This window comes from Oncorhynchus mykiss, chromosome 1 (assembly GCF_013265735.2).
Source record: "Oncorhynchus mykiss isolate Arlee chromosome 1, USDA_OmykA_1.1, whole genome shotgun sequence".
NCBI classification, from domain to species: Eukaryota; Metazoa; Chordata; class Actinopteri; order Salmoniformes; family Salmonidae; genus Oncorhynchus; species Oncorhynchus mykiss.
The window spans coordinates 48291044-48313664 of record NC_048565.1 but is presented as its reverse complement, the minus strand read 5'-3'; the positions used below and the strand labels follow the sequence as shown (position 1 = coordinate 48313664).

Genomic DNA, 22621 nt, shown 5'->3' with positions numbered 1-22621 from the left:
CTGCACTTGAAGAAACTTTCAAAGTTCTTGAAATTATCCAGATTGACTGACCTTAAAGTAATGATGGACTGTCGTTTCTATTTGAGCTGTTCTTGCCATAATATGGACTTGGTCTTTTACCAAATAGGGCTATCTTCTGTATACCACCCCTACCTTGTCACAACACAACTGAATGGCTCAAACGCATTAAAAACGAAAGAAATTCCACAAATTAACTTTTAACAAGGCACACCTGTTAATTGAAATGCATTCCAGGTGACTACCTCATGAAGCTAGTTGAGAGAATGCCAAGCATGTGCATAGCTGTCATCAAGGCAAAGGGTGGCTACTTTGAAGAATTTCTAATATAAAATATATTTTGATTTGTTTAACACCTTTTTGGTTACTACATGATTCCATATTTCATTGTTTTGATGTCTTCACTATTATTCTACAATGTAGAAAATAGTACAAAAATTAAGAAAAACCCTTGAATGAGTAGGTGCGTCCACATTTTTGACTGGTATTGTATATGGGTCTAATGTTACAATACAAATGATTACACTGTAAAAGAGAATGTACAATTGTTCTACATGTCTGTGCAGAAGTGTTCCATCTACAAACGTGATTTCAATCCCCTAGCCTTAACACTGCCAATTTTCATTTGTTTGGGTTTTCAAGCGCCTTTACTATGAATAAATGTTAAGTAATTAAAAAAAAAACATGTATCTATTGTTTTTCCATATCTGGTTTTAGGAAAAGTGACAAATGTTAACATTTCCCCCACTTCAAATTACAAATTGGACACTTTATTTATCTAATCTGAGTGTCGTGTCTCATTCCCCTGGCCTGTGGGTCACTCTTAGCCTCACTCCCCCTCTTTCTTTGTCTCTCATCAGGCCGGGGCCCCCAGGCGCAGGGTCAGGAAAGACATGGTGCTCAGAGGACTCATCAGAACCATAGATGGACACAGTTTGGCCAATTGAGATAAACATTACGACACAGGCACATGGATGCAAATTAATTGGTTTCACTCTTCTGAGCAGTAATAGATCTACAGTATGTACCATATCGAAGGTTTTTCAATATTCCTTGTCTGAGTCAGTGTAAGTTCATCAACTAAGATAAGGTTCAGGGCTATAATTTAACTTAGGTATCACTAAAACTGTTGGTTGTATGTTGCGAATCTGCCTTAGGTCGGCACATAGGAAATTAGGTTAGATATTTATACTGAACAAAAATATGAACGCAACAAGCAATAATTTCAAAGATTTTGCTGAGTTACAGTTCATATAAAGGAAATCAATGAATTGAAATAAATGAATTAGGCCCCAATAATCTATGGATTTCACATGACTCTCTTGACACATTGATGAAAATAGTCTTGAACTCTAAACCTTCAAGCTGCATAGTGGACCCTGCTCCAACTAAACTACTGAAAGAGCTGCTTTCTGTGCTTGGCCCTCCTATGTTGATTATAATAAATGGCTTCCTATCCACCGGATGTGTACCAAATTCACTAAAAGTGGCAGTAATAAAGCCTCTCTTGAAAAAGCCAAACCTTGACCAAAAAAATGTAAAAAATGATCTGCCTTTATTGAATCTCCCATTCCTCTCAAAATGTTTTGAAAAATCTGTTGCACAACAACTCACTGCCTTCCTGAAGACAAACAATGGATACAAAATGCTTAAGTCTGGTTTTAGACCTCATCATAGCACTGAGACTGCACTTGTGAAGGTGGTAAATTACCTTTTAATGGCGTCAGACTGAGGCTCTGCATCTGTCCTCGTGCTCCTAGACCTTAGTGCTGCTTTTGATACCATCGATCACCACATTCTTTTGGAGAGATTGGAAACCCAAATTGGTCTAAACCGACAAGTTCTGGCCTGGTTCTGTCGAAAGATATCAGTTTGTCTCTGTGGATGGTTTGTCCTCTGACAAATCCACTGTCAATTTCGGTGTTCCTCAAGGTTCTGTTTTAGGACCACTATTGTTTTCACTATATATTTTACCTCTTGGCGATGTTATTCGGTTAACTTTCACTGCTATGTGGATAACACACAGCTGTTCATTTCAATGAAACATGGTGAAGCCCCAAAATTGCCCTCCCTGGAAGCCTGTGTTTCAGACATAAGGAAGTGGATGGAGGCAAATTTTCAACTTTTAAACTTGGACAAACAGAGATGCTTGTTCTAGGTCCCAAGAAATAAAGAGATCTTCTGTTGAATCTGACAATTAATCTTGATGGTTGTATAGTCGTCTCAAATAATACTGTGAAGGACCTCGAAGTTACTCTAGACCCTGATCTCTCTTTTGACGAACATATCAAGACTGTTTCAAGGACAGCTTTTTTCCATCTAAGTAACATTGCAAAAACCAGAAACTTTCTGTCCAAAAATTATGCAGAAAAATGAATCCATGCTTTTGTCACTTCTATGTTAGACTACTGCAATGCTCTACTTTCCGGTTACCCGGATAAAGCACAAAATAAACTTCAGCTAGTGCTAAACCCAACTGCTAGAATCTTGACTAGAATCAAAAGATTTGATCATATTACTTCAGTGCTAGCCTCTCTACACTGGCTTCCTGTTAAGGCAAGGGCTGCTTTCAAGGTTTTACTGCTAACCTACAAAGCATTATATGGGCTTGCTCCTACTTATCTTTCCGATTTGGTTCTGCCGTACATACCTACACGTCACAAGACGCAGGCCTCCTTATTGTCCCTAGAAATTCTAAGCAAACAGCTGGAGGCAAGGCTTTCTGCTATAGAACTCTGTTTTTATGGAATGGTCTGCCTACCCATGTGAGAGACACAGACTCGGTCTCGACCTTTAAGTCTTTATTGATGACTCATCTCTTCAGTAGGTCCTATGATTGAGTGTAGTCTGGCCCAGGGGTGTGGAGGTGAACAGGAAGGCATTGGAGCAACAAACCGCCCTTGCTGTCTCCGCCTGGCCGGTTCTCCTCTCTCCACTGGGATTCTCTGCCTCTAACCCTATTATTGGGGCTGAGTCACTGGCGCTCTTCCATGCCGTCCCTAGGAGGGGTGCGTCACTTGAGTGGATTGGGGGGGGGGGGGGGTCTTCGTGGGCTATACTCAGCCTTGTCTCAGGGGAGTAGGTTGGTGGTTGAAGATTTCCCTCTAGTGGTGTGGGGGCTGTGCTTTGGCAAAGTGGGTGGGGTTATATCCTGCTATTTGGCCCTGTCCGTGGGTATCTGTCGGACAGGGCCACAGTGTCTCCCGACTAGAGGTCGACCGATTAATCGGGATGGCAGATTAATTAGGGCAGATTTCAAGTTTTCATAACAATCGGTAACAATCAGTAATGGACACCGATCATGGCCTATTACATTGCACTCCATGAGGAGACTGCGTGGCAGACCGACTACCTGTTATGCGAGTGCAGCAAGGAGCCGAGGTAAGGTGCGAGCTAGAATTAAATGTATCTTATAAAAAACAATGAATCTTAACATAATATCTAGTTAACTACACATGGTTGATGATATTACTAGTTTATCTAGCTTGTCCTGTGTTGCATATAATCGATGCGGTGCCTGTTAATTTATCATAGAATCATAGCCTACTTCGCCAAACAGGTGATTTAACAAGCGCATTCGCAAAAAAAGCACAGTCGTTGCACCAATGCACCTAGCGATCAACATCAATGCCTTTCTTAAAATCAATACACAAGTATATACACTGCTCAAAAAAATAAAGGGAACACTTAAACAACACAATGTAACTCCAAGTCAATCACACTTCTGTGAAATCAAACTGTCCACTTAGGAAGCAACACTGATTGACAATAAATGTCACATGCTGTTGTGCAAATGGAATAGACAACAGGTGGAAATTATAGGCAATTAGCAAGACACCCCCAATAAAGGAGTGGTTCTGCAGGTGGTGACCAGACCACTTCTCAGTTCCTATGCTTCCTGGCTGATGTTTTGGTCACTTTTGAATGCTGGTGGTGCTTTCACTCTAGTGGTAGCATGAGACGGAGTCTACAACCCACACAAGTGGCTCAGGTAGTGCAGCTCATCCAGGATGGCACACCAATGCGAGCTGTGGCAAGAAGGTTTGTTGTGTCTGTCAGCGTAGTGTCCAGAGCATGGAGGTGCTACCAGGAGACAGGCCAGTACATCAGGAGACATGGAGGAGGCCGTAGGAGGGCAACAACCCAGCAGCAGGACCGCTACCTCTGCCTTTGTGCAAGAAGGAGCAAGAGGAGCACTGCCAGAGCCCTGCAAAATGACCTCCAGCGGGCCACAAATGTGCATGTGTCTGCTCAAACGGTCAGAAACAGACTCCATGAGGGTGGTATGAGGGCCCGACGTCCACAGGTGGGGGTTGTGCTTACAGCCCAACACTGTGCAGGACGTTTGGCATTTGCCAGAGAACACCAAGATTGGCAAATTCGCCACTGGCGCCCTGTGCTCTTCACAGATGAAAGCAGGTTCACACTGAGCACATGTGACAGACTGGAGACGCTGTGGAGAACGTTCTGCTGCCTGCAACATCCTCCATCATGACTGGTTTGGCGGTGGGTCAGTCATGGTGTGGGGTGGCATTTCTTTGGGGGGCCGCACAGCCCTCCATGTGCTCACCAGAGGTAGCCTGACTGCCGAGATGAGATCCTCAGACCCCTTGTGAGACCATATGCTGGTGCGGTTGGCCCTGGGTTCCTCCTAATGCAAGACAATGCTAGACCTCATGTGGCTGGAGTGTGTCAGCAGTTCCTGCAAGAGGAAGGCGTTGATGCTATGGACTGGCACGCCCGTTCCCCAGACCTGAATCCAATTGAGCACATCTGGGACATCATGTCTCGCTCCATCCACCAACGCCACGTTGCACCACAGACTGTCCAGGAGTTGGCGGATGCTTTAGTCCAGGTCTGGGCGGAGATCCCTCAGGAGACCATCCGCCACCTCATCAGGAGCATGGCCAGGCGTTGTAGGGAGGTCATACAGGCACGTGGAGGCCACACACACAACTGAGCCTAATTTTGACTTGTTTTAAGGACATTACATCAAAGTTGGATCAGCCTGTAGTGTGGTTTTCCACTTTAATTTTGAGTGTGACTCCAAATCCAGACCTCCATGGGTTGATAAATTTGATTTCCATTGATAATTTTTGTGCGATTTTGTTGTCTGCACATTCAACTATGTAAAGAAAAAAGTATTTAATAAGAATATTTCATTCATTCAGATCTAGGATGTGTTATTTTAGTGTTCCCTTCATTTTTTTGAGCAGTGTATTTTTAAACCTGCATATTTAGTTAATATTGCCTGCTAACATTAATTTATTTTAACTAGGGAAATTGTGTCACTTCTCTTGCGTTCTGTGCAACAGAGTCAGGGTATATGCAGCAGTTTGGGCCACCTGGCTCGTTGCGAACTGTGAAGACTATTTCTTCCTAACAAAGACAGCCAACTTCGCCAAACGGGGGATGATTTAATAAAAGCGCATTTGCGAAAAAAGCACAATCGTTGCACGAATGTACCTAACCATAAACATCAATGCCTTTCTTAAAATCAATACACAGAAGTATATTTTTTTAAACCTGCATATTTAGTTAAAACAAATCCAGGTTAGCAGGCAATATTAAACTAGGGAAATTGTGTCACTTCTCTTGTGTTCATTGCAAGCAGAGTCATTGAAGGTTGTCAATTTAATAGGAATATTTAGACTTATGGATGCCACCCTTTAGATAAAATACGGAACGGTTCCGTATTTCACTGAAAGAATAAACGTTTTGTTTTCAAAATGATAGTTTCCGGATTTGACCATATTAATGACCTAAGGCTCATATTTCTGATTATATTATAATTAAGTCTATGATTTGATAGAGCAGTCTGACTAAGCGGTGGTAGGCAGCAGCAGGCTCGTAAGCATTCATTCAAACAGCACTTTCGTGCATTTGCCAGCAGCTCTTCGCTGTGCTTCAAGCATTGCGCTGTTTATGACTTCAAGCCTATCAACTCCCGAGATTAGGCTGGCAATACTAAAGTACCTATTAGAACATCCAATAGTCAAAGGTATATGAAATACAAATGGTATAGAGAGAAATAGTCCTATAACAACTACAACCTAAAACTTCTTACCTAGGAATATTGAAGACTCATGTTAAAAGGAACCACCAGCTTTCATATGTTCTCATGTTCTGAGCAAGGAACTTAAACATTAGCTTTTTTACATGGCACATATTGCACTTTTACTTTCTTCTCCAACACGTTGTTTTTGCATTATTTAAACCAAATTGAACATTTAATTATTTATTTGAGACTAAATTGATTTTATTGATGTATTATATATTAAGTTAAAATAAGTGTTCATTCAGTATTGTTGTAATTGTCATTATTACAAATATATATATAAAAATGTGTAGGTATCAGCTTTTTTTGGTCCTCCAATAATCGGTATCAGTATCGGTGTTGAAAAATCATAATCGGTTGACCTCTACTCCCGACCCCTCCTGTCTCAGCCTCCAGTATTTATGCTGCAATAGTTTGTGTCGGGAGGCTAGTGTCAGTCTGTTATATGTGGAGTATTTCTCATGTCTTATCTGGTGTGCTGTGTGAATGTAAGTATTCTCCCTCTAATTCTCTCTCTCTCTCTCTCTCTCTCTCTCTTCTCTCGAAGGACCTGAGCCCTAGGACCATGCCCCAGGACTACCTGGCCTGATGACTCCTTGCTGTCCCCAGTCCACCTGGTCATGCTGCTGCTCCAGTTTCAACTGTTCTGCCTACGGCTATTGAATCCTGACCCGTTCACTGGGCATGCTACCTTGTCCCGGACCTGCTGTTTTGGACTCTCTCTCTACCGCACCTGCTGTTTCTAACTCTGAATGATCGGCTATGAAAACCCAACTGACATTTACTCCTGAGGTGCTGACCTGTTGCACCCTCTACAACCATTGTGATTATTATTATCTGACTCTGCTGGTCATCTATGAACGTTTGAACATCTTGGCCATGTTCTGTTATAATCTCCACCTGGCACAGCCAGAAGAGGACTGGCCACCGCTCAGAGCCTGGTTCCTCTCTAGGTTTCTTCCTAGGTTCTGGCCATTCTAGGGAGTTTTTCCTAGCCACTGTGCTTCTACATCTGCATTGCTTGCTGTTTGGGGTTTTAGGCTGGGTTTCTGTACAGCACTTTGTGACATTGGCTGATGTAGAAAGGGCTTTATAAATACATTTGATTGATTTATGGGTGGTCCTGGGAGTGCATAGGACCGCCCACTCGAAAGCCATGCCTACCCACTGTGGGGCCAGGCCCAGCCAATCAAAATGAGTTTTCCCTACAAAAGGACTTTATTACAGACAGAAATGTTGTTCCAAGCACAAGGTGCATCTGTGTAATGACCATGCTGTTTAATTATCTTATTGATATGCCACACCTGTCAGGTGTACAGGTTATCTTGACAAAGGATAAAATGCTCACTAACAGGGATGTAAACAAATTTCTGCCAAAATATTGAGAGAAATAAGCTTCTTGTGTCAATGTAACATTTCCGGGATCTTTTATTTCAGCTCATGAAACATGGGACCAACACTTTACATGTTGCATTTATGACTTCAAAAACGAGACGGTTAATTTTCTTTATTTGAAGATGAGCTCTTTGGACATAAAGACAACTGAGCTGCTTCTTCTCTTTCCACATCAGACACTCAGCATAACATTCATAAATTAAGAAAATGAACTGCCATTGCCTGAGGTGACTTTGCCAGCTATTTAAATCTACAAATTCACAACATCTTCCCCATACTTAATCTAATTGAACTAACTGCAGGGTTGCTTTAATAAGAAAAAAATATAGTAATTTGTCCCAAATGGCACCCTATTCCTATAGTGCACCACTTTTGACTACGACCCTATAGGCACTGGTCAAAAGTAGTTCACTATCTAGGGAATAGGGTGCCATTTGGAACAGAGGCAGAATCAAGTCCTTGTGTTGGTTTTCACTACAGCAGAGGAAACCACATGCACAGCATCACCCTGGGGCAAAAACAAATGGAAGAGGAGGATTTAACACTGGAGTCTTAGTGTCAAACAGACATTGTGTGTATTGCTCTACAACCGATGAAGAGAATGACTTTCATGTAAAAATTAACAAGGAAATGATCAAAGCAACGTCTTTTATGTCCATCCCATCCTCCTCACCCATACTGTAGCTTCATACGAGAGGGAAAGCATTGGGTAATGCTTGAAATGGTCCATAGTTAGGCTAGCCTATGTATATCTCTTAAGGTACATTTTTGTAACGGACAATATTTTGTTGTGTGTTCTCAATATGGTAGGGGGGGGGGCGACTTGTTGACAATCAATCTAAACATATGGGCAAATGACAGAGTTGGGTAGGCAACTTTCTAAATGAAATCCATTACAGTTACCTGTTCAAAATTGTAATCAGTCATTTAACTTTTGGATTACCCAAACTCAGTAAAGTAATCTTTTTACTATGTTACTGTTGGATTATTATTAGAAGACAAAAGGGATCCATTAAAACACATCTGGTGTGTCATCATTAGTGGTCTCTGACTTGTGGTCAGACTTGCTCAAGAGAAAAACTAAAACGTGCACCTTTTTTCAATTCTGAATTGAATGTCATTGAGAAAACAGAAAGGTGTCAATGTATTTTTTACCCAAAAATCTGAATTTAAAAGTAATCCAAGAAGTAATTTAGTTTTTCAAAAAGTATCTGTAATCTGATTACAACAGAGATGACCGTTAGTAATCAGATTACATGTAACGGATGTAATCAGTTACTCCCCAACCCTGGCAATTAATGTCTAGAGCACTGGTGCAAAAATGGACATAACAGTTTTTTAAATCTTTCTGAGCAATGGAACGCAAATTGGTGACCATACGGATAGAACATGCACTGCAGTGACCAATTTTGATGGATTGCAACAGGCATATATTTTGATACCAATAGACTACCAAACTGAGCTAGTGTTTGAGGAGTAAAACGTATCTGCCTGCAAGCGCTCGGGGCAAGCATCTCCATCTACTAGCGCGCAATAACTGAAATGGCACATTTTGCCTAAGGCGGTTTTTTGCAATGGCATAATGCATGACGATAGACGTAATTTGGCTTTAATGCCAGGGAGATGTTTAAATATAAAACTATTGGGGAGAAAGACGAGAACACTACCGAACTGAGAGGATCTGCGGGCGCCCTGAATATGCGACAGTTTTATTTAAGAGCCTATCATTTAATAGTTTTATGGACATTCACAGTATCCCTTTTATTAGACATTTTATCAAAACGTTACATGTATGTTTTTTTTAGGACGAACGTAGCCAATTTTCACACTCCTAAATCCGATGAGTGAGTTATGACAATTGGGAGCAAGATTAAACCGAACACTGCTACCCATGCAGCAGACCAGACTGCTCTCCGTTGGAATAAAACTGCGATGTTTTTTGGTCAAATCAAATTTACGTGTGAAATAAGAAACAGTGGATCTCATTTTCATCTTGAACTGAGATGTGGCGAGAGAAAAGGCTGCTCTATTATAACATAATCCTTGCCCTGCAGGCGTTTGAATAGCCCAGAGCAAGAATTCTTCTAGCCCGCTTCTTATTTAGGGACCGACTGGCTTTCTTCTCATAAAACTCGACGGTTTCATCATATCAGAAAAGGAAAGACCCGGATAAAGACAGATATACAGCAAACGACGACCAAACTGGCATAAAACAGCGATACAATTGGAAGGGAGAAGAGATTACTATGTCTTCTCTATCCGTGTCCTCCCAGGTAAGGACGCAATTTGTTTTATTTGTAGTTTTTGGGGGGTAGGCTAGTCTGCTTGACAAATTGAATCTTAAAGACCGGGACGCTCTAAAATCCTTGCGTTGGTGTAGATTTCCAGGGACTATCCCCAAAGTTTTCAAACATTTGGACTCCAAACGCCAAGAAAAACTAGCCGCCAGTATTTGGATACTATTGGATTGTGTCAAATGTATTTGTAATATTCTAGTGGAACGGAAGCTTTAGTGACCTGATAGAATCATCACCGAAACGCATCTGATCTAAAAAATGCTTGAAACGGTGGATTCAATTTATTGAGATACTGTAGTTTCTATTCTAGATGCGGTAAAGAGGTCGATGGGAACTCAAGACGTTCCATTGACCAGATTGGTGCACATTCAACAGATCGGATCTAGCAAAGTGGATAATTGTCATCCGTCATGATTTATGTATTGTAACAGACCCACAATGGGGTTACTTAAATCCAATTTGGATAGATTTGGCTGTTTTCGCTGCATAACATTTAGAAGTAACTTAGTACCTTTTCTGGGTTAGAAGCTAAATGCTAACTCCCGTTCGTATAATCTGGTTAGCATAGCTAGCATTCGTGGATGTAGTCCTCGTTTTTAAAGGTGCTACACATATAATTAAAATGTGCATTGTAATTTCAGAAAATGTCCATAATATATCTGCCTCTAATAGTGGAATAATACTGTTTTATAGTATTACTTACCCGCCAGTGTTGTGATTGGCTGTGATATTCGCCTATTGATTTCTCCAGTTGGAGCGGCACCTAGTTGTCAAACTGGGAAAACGGTTCTGATTTATTTCCTGGTTGCTAAAATTCTACACTGACATTTTCTGAAATTACAATGCAATTTTTAAAAATATAAATCCTACGTGTAGCACCTTTAACTGTAATGCAGTTGTGTTGGGGTTGACATCCATATTACAAACATTATACTCCGATTTTCACTTCAACATATTATGAAATACACATATGAACATTTGGCAATTGCTAGGGGGCAATGAGGAGATTCGCCCCCCTCATGGCAATTCCATTGTTTGGTTATTGACCTCTCTACTGCACCTTGTTTGAATGAATGTCTGAAATAATATGCTAAAGAATGTTCCATTTCAAAATATGGGGGGAAAGTATGCAAGTGTTAAGTAGAATCTCTGCAATATTTTTTTTCTCCCACTTGGTTTTATGGCCAGAAATGTGTTTAAAAAATACATTAATAATTGGATTTAATAAAATACTGGTTTCTGACTATGCAGAGGAGACAACGCCCAGGAAATATAGTGAGAACTCTGTGTGCTCTGCTCAGCAGCCCCGGGCATCTTGCCCCTGGCAAAACATTGAATGAAGTTCACCTCCTGTTCACCTTTTTATGGTTCAAAGAACCTCTTTACAATGGAGAGACTTGGTGGGGGATGGATGGTTTAATTAATCCAGAAGCTGCACTTGCCCAGTGCCCTGTGGTCATGAACACCCTCTGTTCACCCACTGTGGGCAACTTCAACAACTGTCTGCAGCTTATGAATATTGTATTCATGTTAATTGGGGAACGCTGAGGTTTATGTATCTCTCAAATAATTTGATTGGCTGCGAGCCAGAGTCTAAACCACTGTACAGTCATACACCTCATTTGCTATTGCTTCACGTCATTACACAATCAGTAGCCTAACTTGAATAAAAAAGTAGACTTCTCTACTTCACTACTTTTCACTTTACTCAGCTCAGGGCAGATGCAGTACACACTTCTATAACAAATACTATCTACACTGCTCAAAAAATAAAGGGAACACTAAAATAACACATCCTAGATCTGAATGAATGAAATATTCTTATTAAATACTTTTTTCTTTACATAGTTGAATGTGCTGACAACAAAACCACACAAACATGATCAATGGAAATCAAATTTATCAACCCACGGAGGTCTGGATTTGGAGTCACACTCAAAATTAAAGTGGAAAACCACACTACAGGCTGATCCAACTTTGATGTAATGTCCTTAAAACAAGTCAAAATGAGTCTAGTGTGTGTGTGGCCTCCACGTGCCTGTATGACCTCCCTACAACGCCTGGGCATGCTCCTGGCATGCTCCTGATGAGGTGGCGGATGGTCTCGAGGGATCTCCTCCCAGACCTGGACTAAAGCATCCGCCAACTCCTGGACAGTCTGTGGTGCAACGTGGCGTTGGTGGATGGAGCGAGACATGATGTCCCAGATGTGCTCAATTGGATTCAGGTCTGGGGAACGGGCGGGCCAGTCCATAGCATCAATGCCTTCCTCTTGCAGGAACTGCTGACACACTCCAGCCACATGAGGTCTAGCATTGTCTTGCATTAGGAGGAACCCAGGGCCAACCGCACCAGGATATGGTCTCACAAGGGGTCTGAGGATCTCATCTCGATACCTAATGGCAGTCAGGCTACCTCTGGCGAGCACATGGAGGGCTGTGCGGCCCCCTAAAGAAATGCCACCCCACACCATGACTGACCCACCGCCAAACCGGTCATGCTGGAGGATGTTGCAGGCAGCAGAACGTTCTCCACAGCGTCTCCAGACTGTCACGTCTGTCACATGTGCTCATTGGGATCCTGCTTTCATCTGTGAAGAGCCCAGGGCGCCAGTGGCGAATTTGCCAATCTTGGTGTTCTCTGGTAAATGAAAAACGTCCTCCACGGTGTTGGGCTGTAAGCACAACCCCCACCTGTGGACGTCGGGCCCTCATACCACCCTCATGGAGTCTGTTTATGACCGTTTGAGCAGACACATGCACATTTGTGGCCTGCTGGAGGTCATTTTGCAGGGCTCTGGCAGTGCTCCTCCTTGGACAAAGGCGGAGGTAGCGGTCCTGCTGCTGGGTTGTTGCCCTCCTACGGCCTCCTCCACGTATCCTGATGTACTGGCCTGTCTCCTGGTAGCGCCTCCATGCTCTGGACACTACGCTGACAGACAGAGCAAACCTTCTTGCCACAGCTCGCATTGGTGTGCAATCCTGGATGCACTACCTGAGCCACTTGTGTGGGTTGTAGACTCCGTCTCATGCTACCACTAGAGTGAAAGCACCGTCAGCATTCAAAAGTGACCAAAACCTCAGCCAGGAAGCATAGGAACTGAGAAGTGGTCTGTGGGTCCCCACCTGCAGAACCACTCCTTTATTGGGGGTGTCTTGCTAATTGCCTATCATTTCCACCTGTTGTCTATTCCATTTGCACAACAGGATGTGAAATGTATTGTCAATCAGTGTTGCTTCCTAAGTGGACAGTTTGATTTCACAGAAGTGTGATTGACTTGGAGTTACATTGTGTTGTTTAAGTGTTCCCTTTATTTTTTTGAGCAGTGTATTTCCATGTGTTCCTGTAGGAGGGAAGAAGCATGTCCAGGATGTCTATGAGTCGTTCTCCAGTTTCTCCAATGAATGCCCAGGGCATCCCATCACCGGCCCAGCTGACTAAAGCCAACGCCCCGGTCCACATCGACGTGGGAGGACACATGTACACCAGCAGCCTGGGTACTCTCACCAAATACCCAGAGTCTAGGTAAGAGTATAAGGCCATGAAGCATAGCACCACCACCATGGCAATGTGAATAATTTCCTTGTGGAAAATAATGTATTATTGATTCAATACTAACTTTTTCCCCCCTATGGAATAAAATGTCAGGTTCATGAATAGGTCTATTGACTGTGCATTATGACTGATACGTTATTCAATTACTTCTAGAAATCCACATAGCATTGTGTTGAAACGCAAGCAGCTTGGTATCCATGATAATTGGTCTGAGAGTAAGCAAATACAGAGAGAGGGCAGAGAGAGAAAGGAAAAGAGTAGATTTTAATTGCTTTTTGGAAGACAAAGAGAGAGTGGAGAAGGCTGAGCTGTCTGGAGCTGTGAGGTGAGACTCCTGCTGGAAGAGGAGAGGACCACCTCAGGCATAGGGGAGAAGAAAGATGAGTACTGTGCAGTTGGCATCGATTTAGAGGGGGAGAGAGAGAGAGAGAGAGTGTTGTATTCAACCCAGTAAGTGATTCCGAAGTCATAGTAGACCCAATTCATTTTCTGTACTAAAATAAACTTTGTAGCCCACTTCCTGCCTAAAATGTAGGCCTACATGACTTACATCACTCTCAAGGAATGATCAACTACACTAGAAACAAGTTTTACGCTTCACTAAACATACTTCAAGTACTACTTGATTCATAGTATTAATCTAGAGCTCTTAACCATTGTCTTTCTCTCCAGAATCAGTCGTCTGTTTAATGGAACAGAGCCCATTGTACTGGACAGCTTGAAGCAGCACTACTTCATCGACAGGGATGGAGATATATTCAGATACATCCTCAGCTTCCTCAGGACTTGCAAACTACTGCTCCCAGAGGACTTCAAGGTACAGTTCACAATGCAGGGGGACAACACTTGTCCAAAATAGCTCACATCTCACCAAAAGAGTAAAATGGGCCTAATACATTACTTTATTATCACCCGAGCATAGTTAAACCAAACCAACTTTGTTACTTATGCATAAACTTGCCTGAGGCGTGAATACTTTTTTTTATTTCTGAGCTAATGCCTAGGCTAACACAGTCTAACCAGGTATTACTTAATTTCCCAACTTTTTTGTACACATACAAACACATACAAACGTATACCCATTTCAGACCGCAAATGTGGTATGTTACCTGTAAAAATATAAGGCAATATTTATATGACCCCCCTTCAAACAGCTCGCTATTTACCACTTATTGGCAGCTATACCCCTTTTAATAATACAGTGTACATTCGGAAAGTATTCAGACCCCTTGACTTTTTCCACAATTTGATAAGTTACAGCCTTATCCTAAAATTGATTGAATTTTTTTTATTTTTAATCTACACACAATACCCCATAATGACAAAGAAAAAAATTAGTTTTCACATTTTTGCAAATGTGTATATATAAAAAAAAAACGGACAGTTAAATAAGTATTCGGACCCTTTACTCAGTACTTTGGTGAAGCATCTTTGGCAGCGATTACAGCATTGAGTCTTCTTGGGTATGACCCTACAAGCTTGGCACACCTATGTACGAGGAATTTCTTCTATGCAGATCCTCTCAAGCTCTGTCAGGTTGGATGGGGAGCTTCGCTGCACAGCTATTTTCAAGTCTCTCCAGAGATGTTAGATCGACTTCAAGTCCAGGCTCTGGCTGGGCCACTGAAGGACATTCAGAGACTTGTCCCGAAGCCTCTCGTGTTGTCTTGGCTGTGTACTTGTCGTTGTCCTGTTGGAGGGTGAACCTTCACCCCAGTCTGAGGTCCTGAGCGCTCTGGAGCAGGTTTTCATCAAGGATCCCTCTACTTTGCTCCATTCATCTTTCCCTCGATTCTGAATAGTCTCCCAGTACCTGCCCCTGAAAAACATTCCCACAGTTTGATGCTGTCACCACCATGCTTCACCGTAGGGATGGTGCCAGGTTTCCTCCAGACATGACGCTTGGCAGTTCAGTCTTAGTTTCATCAGACCAGATAATCTTGTTTCTCATGGTCTGAGAGCCCTTTAGGTGCCTTTTGGTAAACTCCAGGTGGGATGTCATGTGCCTTTCACTGAGGAGTGGCTTCCGTCTGGCCACTCAACCATAAAGGCCTGATTGGTGGAGTGCTGCAGAGATGGTTGTGCTTCCGGAAGGTCAATTCCTTTGACCTCATGGCTTTGGTTTTTGCTCTGACATGCACTGTCAACTGTAGGACCTTATTTATATAGGTATGTGCCTTTCCAAATTCTATCCAATCAATTGACCTCAATTTTGAGTCTCATAGCAAAAGTGTCTGAATACTTATGTAAATATTTTTCATAAATTAGCAAACATTTGTTAAAAAATAAAAAAATAAAAAAAATGTTTTACTTTGTGATGACTTTGTCATTATCACACAGACCCAATACCTGTATTTTGGTTACAGGGTCTGGGAAAATGCAGGAATCATGACTAGGTCTTTAGGTGGCTTTTCATTTTTCCCCCCATGTTTTTTCTCTCTATCCATTCCAGATATACAAAAAAAGCTGGTATGAAAATGCAGGCTTGGTAAAAATTTGTGTGATTTTGTTCTGTGTATGAAATAATAGTGTCTCTCACAGTGATTTCAGGATGGTTATGCAAACATGACCGTAAAGTCATACAAATTATCCCGCAGTACCCAGAAACACATCGTTAGCTTAATTCTCAGAGTGTGCCACTATAGGCACTCTGTGTGTGTAAACTGCAGGTATTCAAACACTTTAATCAGTTATCCATTATGCCTTGGGCTTCTACAGGGGCCAGTTCTGCATGGCTGAAAGTAGGGGCATTGTGTGTTCTGCTAAATTGATGTGTGAGGAGGGTGTGTGTGTGCATGTGTGACTGTGTGTGTCCTTCTCTGTAGTTAGTGTGGCTGTGTTATTCTGTCCTTTGCACAGGATGACTAAAGTGCCCTGCAGATAGAGCCCTCTTTTTTTTTTTTATAAAACACATCTATCCCTCGCTTCAAGCCTATGAAGGGAGGGGGAGCTAAGGAGGCAGGCTTTGATACAGAGAGGAGCCTGCGGGGTTAGCAGCTCTGTGTACGCCTGTTGTCAGAAGCAGTATGGCGCAAAGGCAGATAGAGGCAGCTCCCTCTGTTTCACATGCAGTAATTCTCAGCAGAAGTTTCTGTGTTTGTGTGCATGTCTATGTGCCGCAGTGCTGTCATAATATAGGGCATGCAAGGGGACGATACAGGGGAGAGTGAGATGGAAAGACATGTCTTCCCTTTCAAAAGGAGATTGCAGTTAGAGTGCAGTATGTTGCACATACTGCTGCACCCCAAATAATATACAGTGCCTTGCGAAAGTATTCGGCCCCCTTGAACTTTGCGACCTTTTGCCACATTTCAGGCTTCAAACATAAAGATATAAAACTGTATTTTTTTGTGAAGAATCAACAACAAGTGGGACACAATCATGAAGTGGAACGACATTTATTGGATATTTCAAACTTTTTTAACAAATCAAAAACTGAAAAATTGGGTGTACAAAATTATTCAGCCCCTTTACTTTCAGTGCAGCAAACTCTCTCCAGAAGTTCAGTGAGGATCTCTGAATGATCCAATGTTGACCTAAATGACTAATGATGATAAATACAATCCACCTGTGTGTAATCAAGTCTCCGTATATATGCACCTGCACTGTGATAGTCTCAGAGGTCCGTTAAAAGCGCAGAGAGCATCATGAAGAACAAGGAACACACCAGGCAGGTCCGAGATACTGTTGTGAAGAAGTTTAAAGCCGGATTTGGATACAAAAAGATTTCCCAAGCTTTAAACATCCCAAGGAGCACTGTGCAAGCGATAATATTGAAATGAAGGAGTATCAGACCACTGCAAATCTACCAAGACCTGGCCGTCCCTCTAAACTTGGAAAATTCCAGAAAATTATCTCATGGCTTCAGAAGCTTTTGATAGGCTAATTGACATCATTTGTAGACCTCCACAAGTCTGGTTCATTCTTGGGAGCAATTCCCAAATGCCTGAAGGTACCACGTTCATCTGTACAAACAATAGTATGCAAGGATAAACACCATGGGACCACGCAGCCGTCATACCGCTCAGGAAGGAGATGCGTTCTGTATCCTAGAGATGAACGTACTTTGGTGCGAAAAGTTCAAATCAATCCCAGAACAACTGCAAAGGACCTTGTGAAGATGGAGGAAACGGGTACAAAAGGCCGCTCAGCAAGGAAGAAGCCACTACTCCAAAATCGTCATAAAAAAGCCAGACTACGGTTTGCAACTGCACATGGGGACAAAGATCATACTTTTTGGAGAAATGTCCTCTGGTCTGATGAAACAAAAATAGAACTGTTTGGCCATAATGACCATTGTTATGTTTGGAGGAAAAAGGGGGAGGCTTGCAAGCTGAAGAATACCATCCCAACCGTGAAGCATGGCGGTGAGAGCATCATGTTGTGGGGGTGCTTTGCTGCAGGAGGGACTGGTGCACTTCACAAAATAGATGAGGGAGAAAAATGATGTGGATATATTGAAGCAACATCTCAAGACATGGTCGCAAATGGGTCTTCCAGATGGACAATCACCCCAAGCATACTTCCAAAGTTGTGGCAAAATGGCTTAAGAACAACCAAGTCAAGGTATTGGAGTGGCCATTACAAAGCCCCGACCTCAATCAAATAGAAGATTTGTGGGCAGAACTGAAAAAGCGTGTGCGAGCAAGGAGGCCTACAAACCTGACTCAGTTGCACCAGCTCTGTCAGGAGGAAGGGGCCAAAATTCACCTAACTTATTGTGGGAAGCTTGTGGAAGGCTACCTGAAACGTTTGACCCAGGTTAAACAATTTAAAGGCAATGCTTTCAAATACTAATTGAGTGTATTCTGACCCATTGGGAATGTGATGAAAGAAATAAAAGCTTAAATAAATCTCTCTACAATTATTCTGACATTTCACATTCTTAAAATAAAGTGGTGATCCTAACTGACCTAAGACAGACATTTTACTAGGATTAAATGTCAGGAATTGTGAAAAGCTGAGTTTAAATGTACTTGGCTGAGATATATGTAAACTTCAACTGGTATGTGTGTGTGTGTTCAAAGGACAATTGGGCTAGGGGGTACAATATCACATTACACAAGGACCTTAAGGGACATATACACACTTTAGAATTCTAACAGCTTTTTTTGTTGGTAGAGTATTTAATTGTATTCAAAAAAATTGTAAGAAAATGTTGTGTTTTGTTTGTAAATGTATTTGTTTAACTCGTAGGTAAGGAATCCAAGCAGTACATCTCTCCATAATGGTCTACAATCTGAAATGTGTTCAATTATAAGTCTGCTGATGTCTTGCCAGAGATTCCTTACATTAATACAATGCCAAAAAAGATGCAACACCATTTCTGGGTGGTCATTACAAAATGTACAATTTGAATGCATGTTTGAATTTTTATTTATTTTATTTTTTAAACTTTATATCGTTGTTGGCAGGATAATATTTATTAATAATAATTTTGTTAAGTATGTATGTGGCAACATCCAACCTTTCCACCAACAGATATTGTCAATGAAACCAAAAAGGCATGACATAAGCTGTTGAACAACATGCTGTTGAAACAAGGATTTATTTCTAGAGCTCCAACTTCCCGATCTGAAGATCACTAATGTCATGAGTTCCCAGTTGTCTTGAAAGCAGCACAAGATGCTGTAGCAGCAATGCTTGCGCTGTCTGACAGATTTTCTGCTCACAGGCTCTGTAACTGTACACTGAACGCGTGTGATAAGATACTGTACATAACGAATATATTGTACGCACACGCAATTCCACAAAATGATGCTAATTAACCTATGGACCGATAAACATGACCAGTCAACTGTATTTCCATGAATAGATATTTCTTATTCTCCTGGACAATTGGTGGCACCAATTTTATTTATCAGACAAAAGCCAGCTATTACCAGCTAATGGAAACCCTGGTGTGTTCATGTGTTTTGTGTATGTTTTCGTGCATTTGTCTTCTTGTGGGTATGTATCCTTGCTTATGTGTTTCTACTATGACAGGACTTCCCCCAGCTATACGAGGAGGCTCGCTACTACCAACTGACACCCATGGTCCGCGAGCTGGAGCGCTGGCAGACGGAGCAGGAGGGCCAGAAGAGACCGCCCTGCGAGTGCCTGGTGGTCCGAGTGACCCCTGACCTGGGGGAGAGGATTGCCCTCAGCGGAGGGAAGGTGCTCATCGAAGAGATCTTCCCCGAGACTGGAGACGTCATGTGTAACTCTGTGAATGCCGGCTGGAACCACGACCCCACGCATGTAATCCGATTCCCTCTCAACGGCTACTGCAGGCTCAACTCAGTTCAGGTACGGACGGTGATATAGTTGTAGTTCTATAGGTCAATTCTGTTCTGATGTGGATTCAGGTAAATGCCGCTGAGTGTACCAAACATTAGGATCAACTTCCTAATATTGAGTTGCACCCTCCCCTTTTGACTTAAGAACAGCCTCAATTCTCCGGGGCATGGACTCGACAAGGTGTCACCTGGTCAGACTTAATGTTTTGTGTACACCGCGGATCGGGTCAGCAATGCCGAAGACTAAAAGTCAACTCTGTAACATGGCCGACTGACTTACTTCAGTTACTTTGCAAACCCAGTTTAAAATGTTTAAGTTCTTAATAGGCTCAACTCAGTTCAGGTGCAGTGATGTAGTTATAGGTCAACTCTGTTCTTTTATGGCTCCTGGTCAACTCTATTATACATAATTTTGGTCACCTGCTCGTCGAACATCTCATTCCAAAATCATGGGCATTAATATGGACTTCGTCCCCCTTTTGCTGCTATAATAGCCTCCGCTCTCCTGGGAAAGCGTTCCACTAGATGTTGGAACATTGCTGCGGGGACTTGCTTCCATTCAGCCACAAGAGCATTACTGTGGTCTGGCACGGATGTTGGGCAATAAGGCCTGGCTCGCAGTCGGCATTCCAATTCATCCAAAAAGTTTTCAATGGGGTTGAGGTCAGGTCTCTGTGCAGACCAGTCAAGTTCTTCCACACCGATCTCGACAAACCATTTCTGTATGGGCCTCGCTATGTGCATGGGGGCATTGTCATTCTGAAGCAGGAAAGGGCCTTCCCCAAACTGTCTAGAATGTCATTGTATGCTTAATGCTGTAGCGTTAAGATTTCCCTTCACTGGAACTAAGGCGCCTAGCCTGACCATTATTCCTCCTCTACCACATGTTTCAGTTGGCGCTATGCATTGGGTCAGGTAGCGTTCTCCTGGCATCCGCCAAACCCGGATTCGTCCGTCGGACTGCCAGATGGTGACCTGTGATTCATCACATTTCCACTGCTCCAGAGTCCAATGGTGGCTAGTTTTACACCACTCAGCCGACGCTTGGCATTGCGCATGGTGATCTTAGGCTTGTGTGTGGCTGCTCGACCATAGAAACACATTTAATGAAGCTCCCGATGAACATTTCTTGGGCTGACGTTGCTTCCAGAGGCAGTTTGGAACTCGTAGTGAGTGTTGCGACCGAGGACAGTCCGCACTCGGCGGTCCCGTTCTGAGCTTGTGTGGCCTACCACTTCGCGGGTGAACCATTCCTAGACGTTTCCACTTGACAATTACAGCACTTACAGTTGACGGGGGAAGCTCTAGCAGGGCAGAAATTTGACAATTACTTGTTGGAAAGGTGTAATCCTATGACGGTGCCATGTTGAAAGTCACTGAACTCTTCAGTAAGGCCGTTCTACTGCCAACATTTGTCTATGGAGATTGCAGTGCTGTGTGCTCGATTTTTATCCGTCAGCAACGGGTGTGGCTGAAATAGCAGCATCCACTCATTTGAAGGGGTGTCCACATACTTTTGTGTATATACTGTATAGCGTACAAGGAAGAGGGTACTCGGCACTATAACTTATGTCAAATGTCTAAAAACCCTGTCGGACTCTCCTGTGCTCCCTGCAGGTTCTGGAGAGGTTGTTCCAGAAGGGCTTCAGCGTGACGGCGTCATGTGGCGGCGGAGTTGACTCCTCCCAGTTCAGCGAGTACATCCTGTGTCGCGAGCTCCGCAGGGGTCAGCCCACCGGCACCACCATCCACATCAAACAAGAGCCTCTGGACTAGGTTGGGAGGAACAGAGGGACCCGTGAGAGATCAACACGTCCGGTGCTGATTTTCGAGTCCTATTTACACAACTTTAACAGTGGAAAAACACACAAGGACTCTTCATGCTTGGGAATATCATTTGCCAGCGGCAATGTAGACTGGACTAGCAAGATGTGAGAGGGTTGTGATTCTATGGAGACTCAAAGACACTAAAGGGATCCTCTGAGATGAGTCTGTCTGAGGTGAGCTCATTAGCTCTGTTTGTATGGAACTCTTACTGCTGCCATTTCCAACAGAGATACAGTATCTATCAGGATCCAAGTGAAATGGTCTGTCACTTCTGGGCTGTTGACAACTAGGAGGAAATAGCTCTAGTAATATGGTGCTCAATTCCAGCTTAGGTTTAACTGGGGACTCCTGTTCAAGCCTCAGGATGGGTCTACTGGTATGACCGATGACCTCCGCTTGAGAGACATTATGGCTGCGTTTACACAGGCAGCCCAATTCTGATCTTTTGTCCAATGATTGGTAAACTGTATAAATGCAACCAAAAATGGCCATGCCCTACCGCAGGAAGGACAGAACATGTCTGTGTTTGCTTCATTTCTTGATGACTTCCTACCCAAGATCTGACTGTAACGTGTAGTTATTTGTTCAATTAAATGTCAAATGGACAATATGGGGTTTCCAATTTGTATATATACAGGACCAGTCAAAAGTTTGGACACCTACTCATTCAAGGGTTTTTCTTTATTTATACTTTTTGTTTTTACATTGTAGAATAAGAGTGAAGACATCAACATTCTGAAATAACAAGTATGGAATCATGTAGTAACCAACAAAAAAAAAGTGTTAAATCAAAATATTTTATTTGAGATTCTTCAAAGTAGCCAGCCTTTGCCTTGATGACAGCTTTGCACACTCTTTGCATTCTCCCAACCAGCTTCATGCGGTAGTCACCTGGAATGAGTGTCAATTAACAGGTGTGCCTTTTTTCCGTCTTAACAGATTGGCTCAAGCGCATTGTGTTATGACAAGGGGGGGGTGGTGTATACAGAAAAAGGCCCTATCTGGTAAAAGACCAAGTCCATATTATGGCAAGAACAGCTCAAATAAGCAAAGAGAAACGTCATTACTTTGACTGACCTTCATGTCTTAATCTGGAAAGTTTTTTGAAGTGCAGTCGCAAAAACCATCAAGAGCTTTGAAGAAACTGTCTCTCATGAGGACCACCGCAGGAAAGGGAAGACCCAGAGTTACCT

The 22621-nt window shown here is 42.6% G+C and overlaps 1 protein-coding gene across 1 annotated transcript; it reads left to right on the top strand.

Moving 5' to 3' along the window:
• Positions 1-8835: 8835 nt before the first annotated feature.
• On the top strand, positions 8836-22039 carry LOC110524264 (BTB/POZ domain-containing protein kctd15). Its single transcript, XM_021603755.2, has 5 exons — positions 8836-9744; positions 13118-13293; positions 13996-14140; positions 19309-19611; positions 21219-22039. Exons 1-5 carry the CDS (start codon positions 9718-9720, stop codon positions 21375-21377), a joined length of 810 nt encoding a protein of 269 aa, XP_021459430.2. The 5' UTR covers positions 8836-9717; the 3' UTR covers positions 21378-22039.
• The last annotated feature ends 582 nt before the right edge of the window (positions 22040-22621 follow it).

Coding starts and splice junctions, on each gene's coding strand:
- LOC110524264 (XM_021603755.2), top strand. CDS start 9,718: ATGTCTTCTCTATCCGTGTCCTCCCAG. Junction 9,745..13,117: donor CTCTATCCGTGTCCTCCCAG/GTAAGGACGCAA, acceptor GTGTTCCTGTAG/GAGGGAAGAAGCATGTCCAG. Junction 19,612..21,218: donor GCAGGCTCAACTCAGTTCAG/GTACGGACGGTG, acceptor TGCTCCCTGCAG/GTTCTGGAGAGGTTGTTCCA.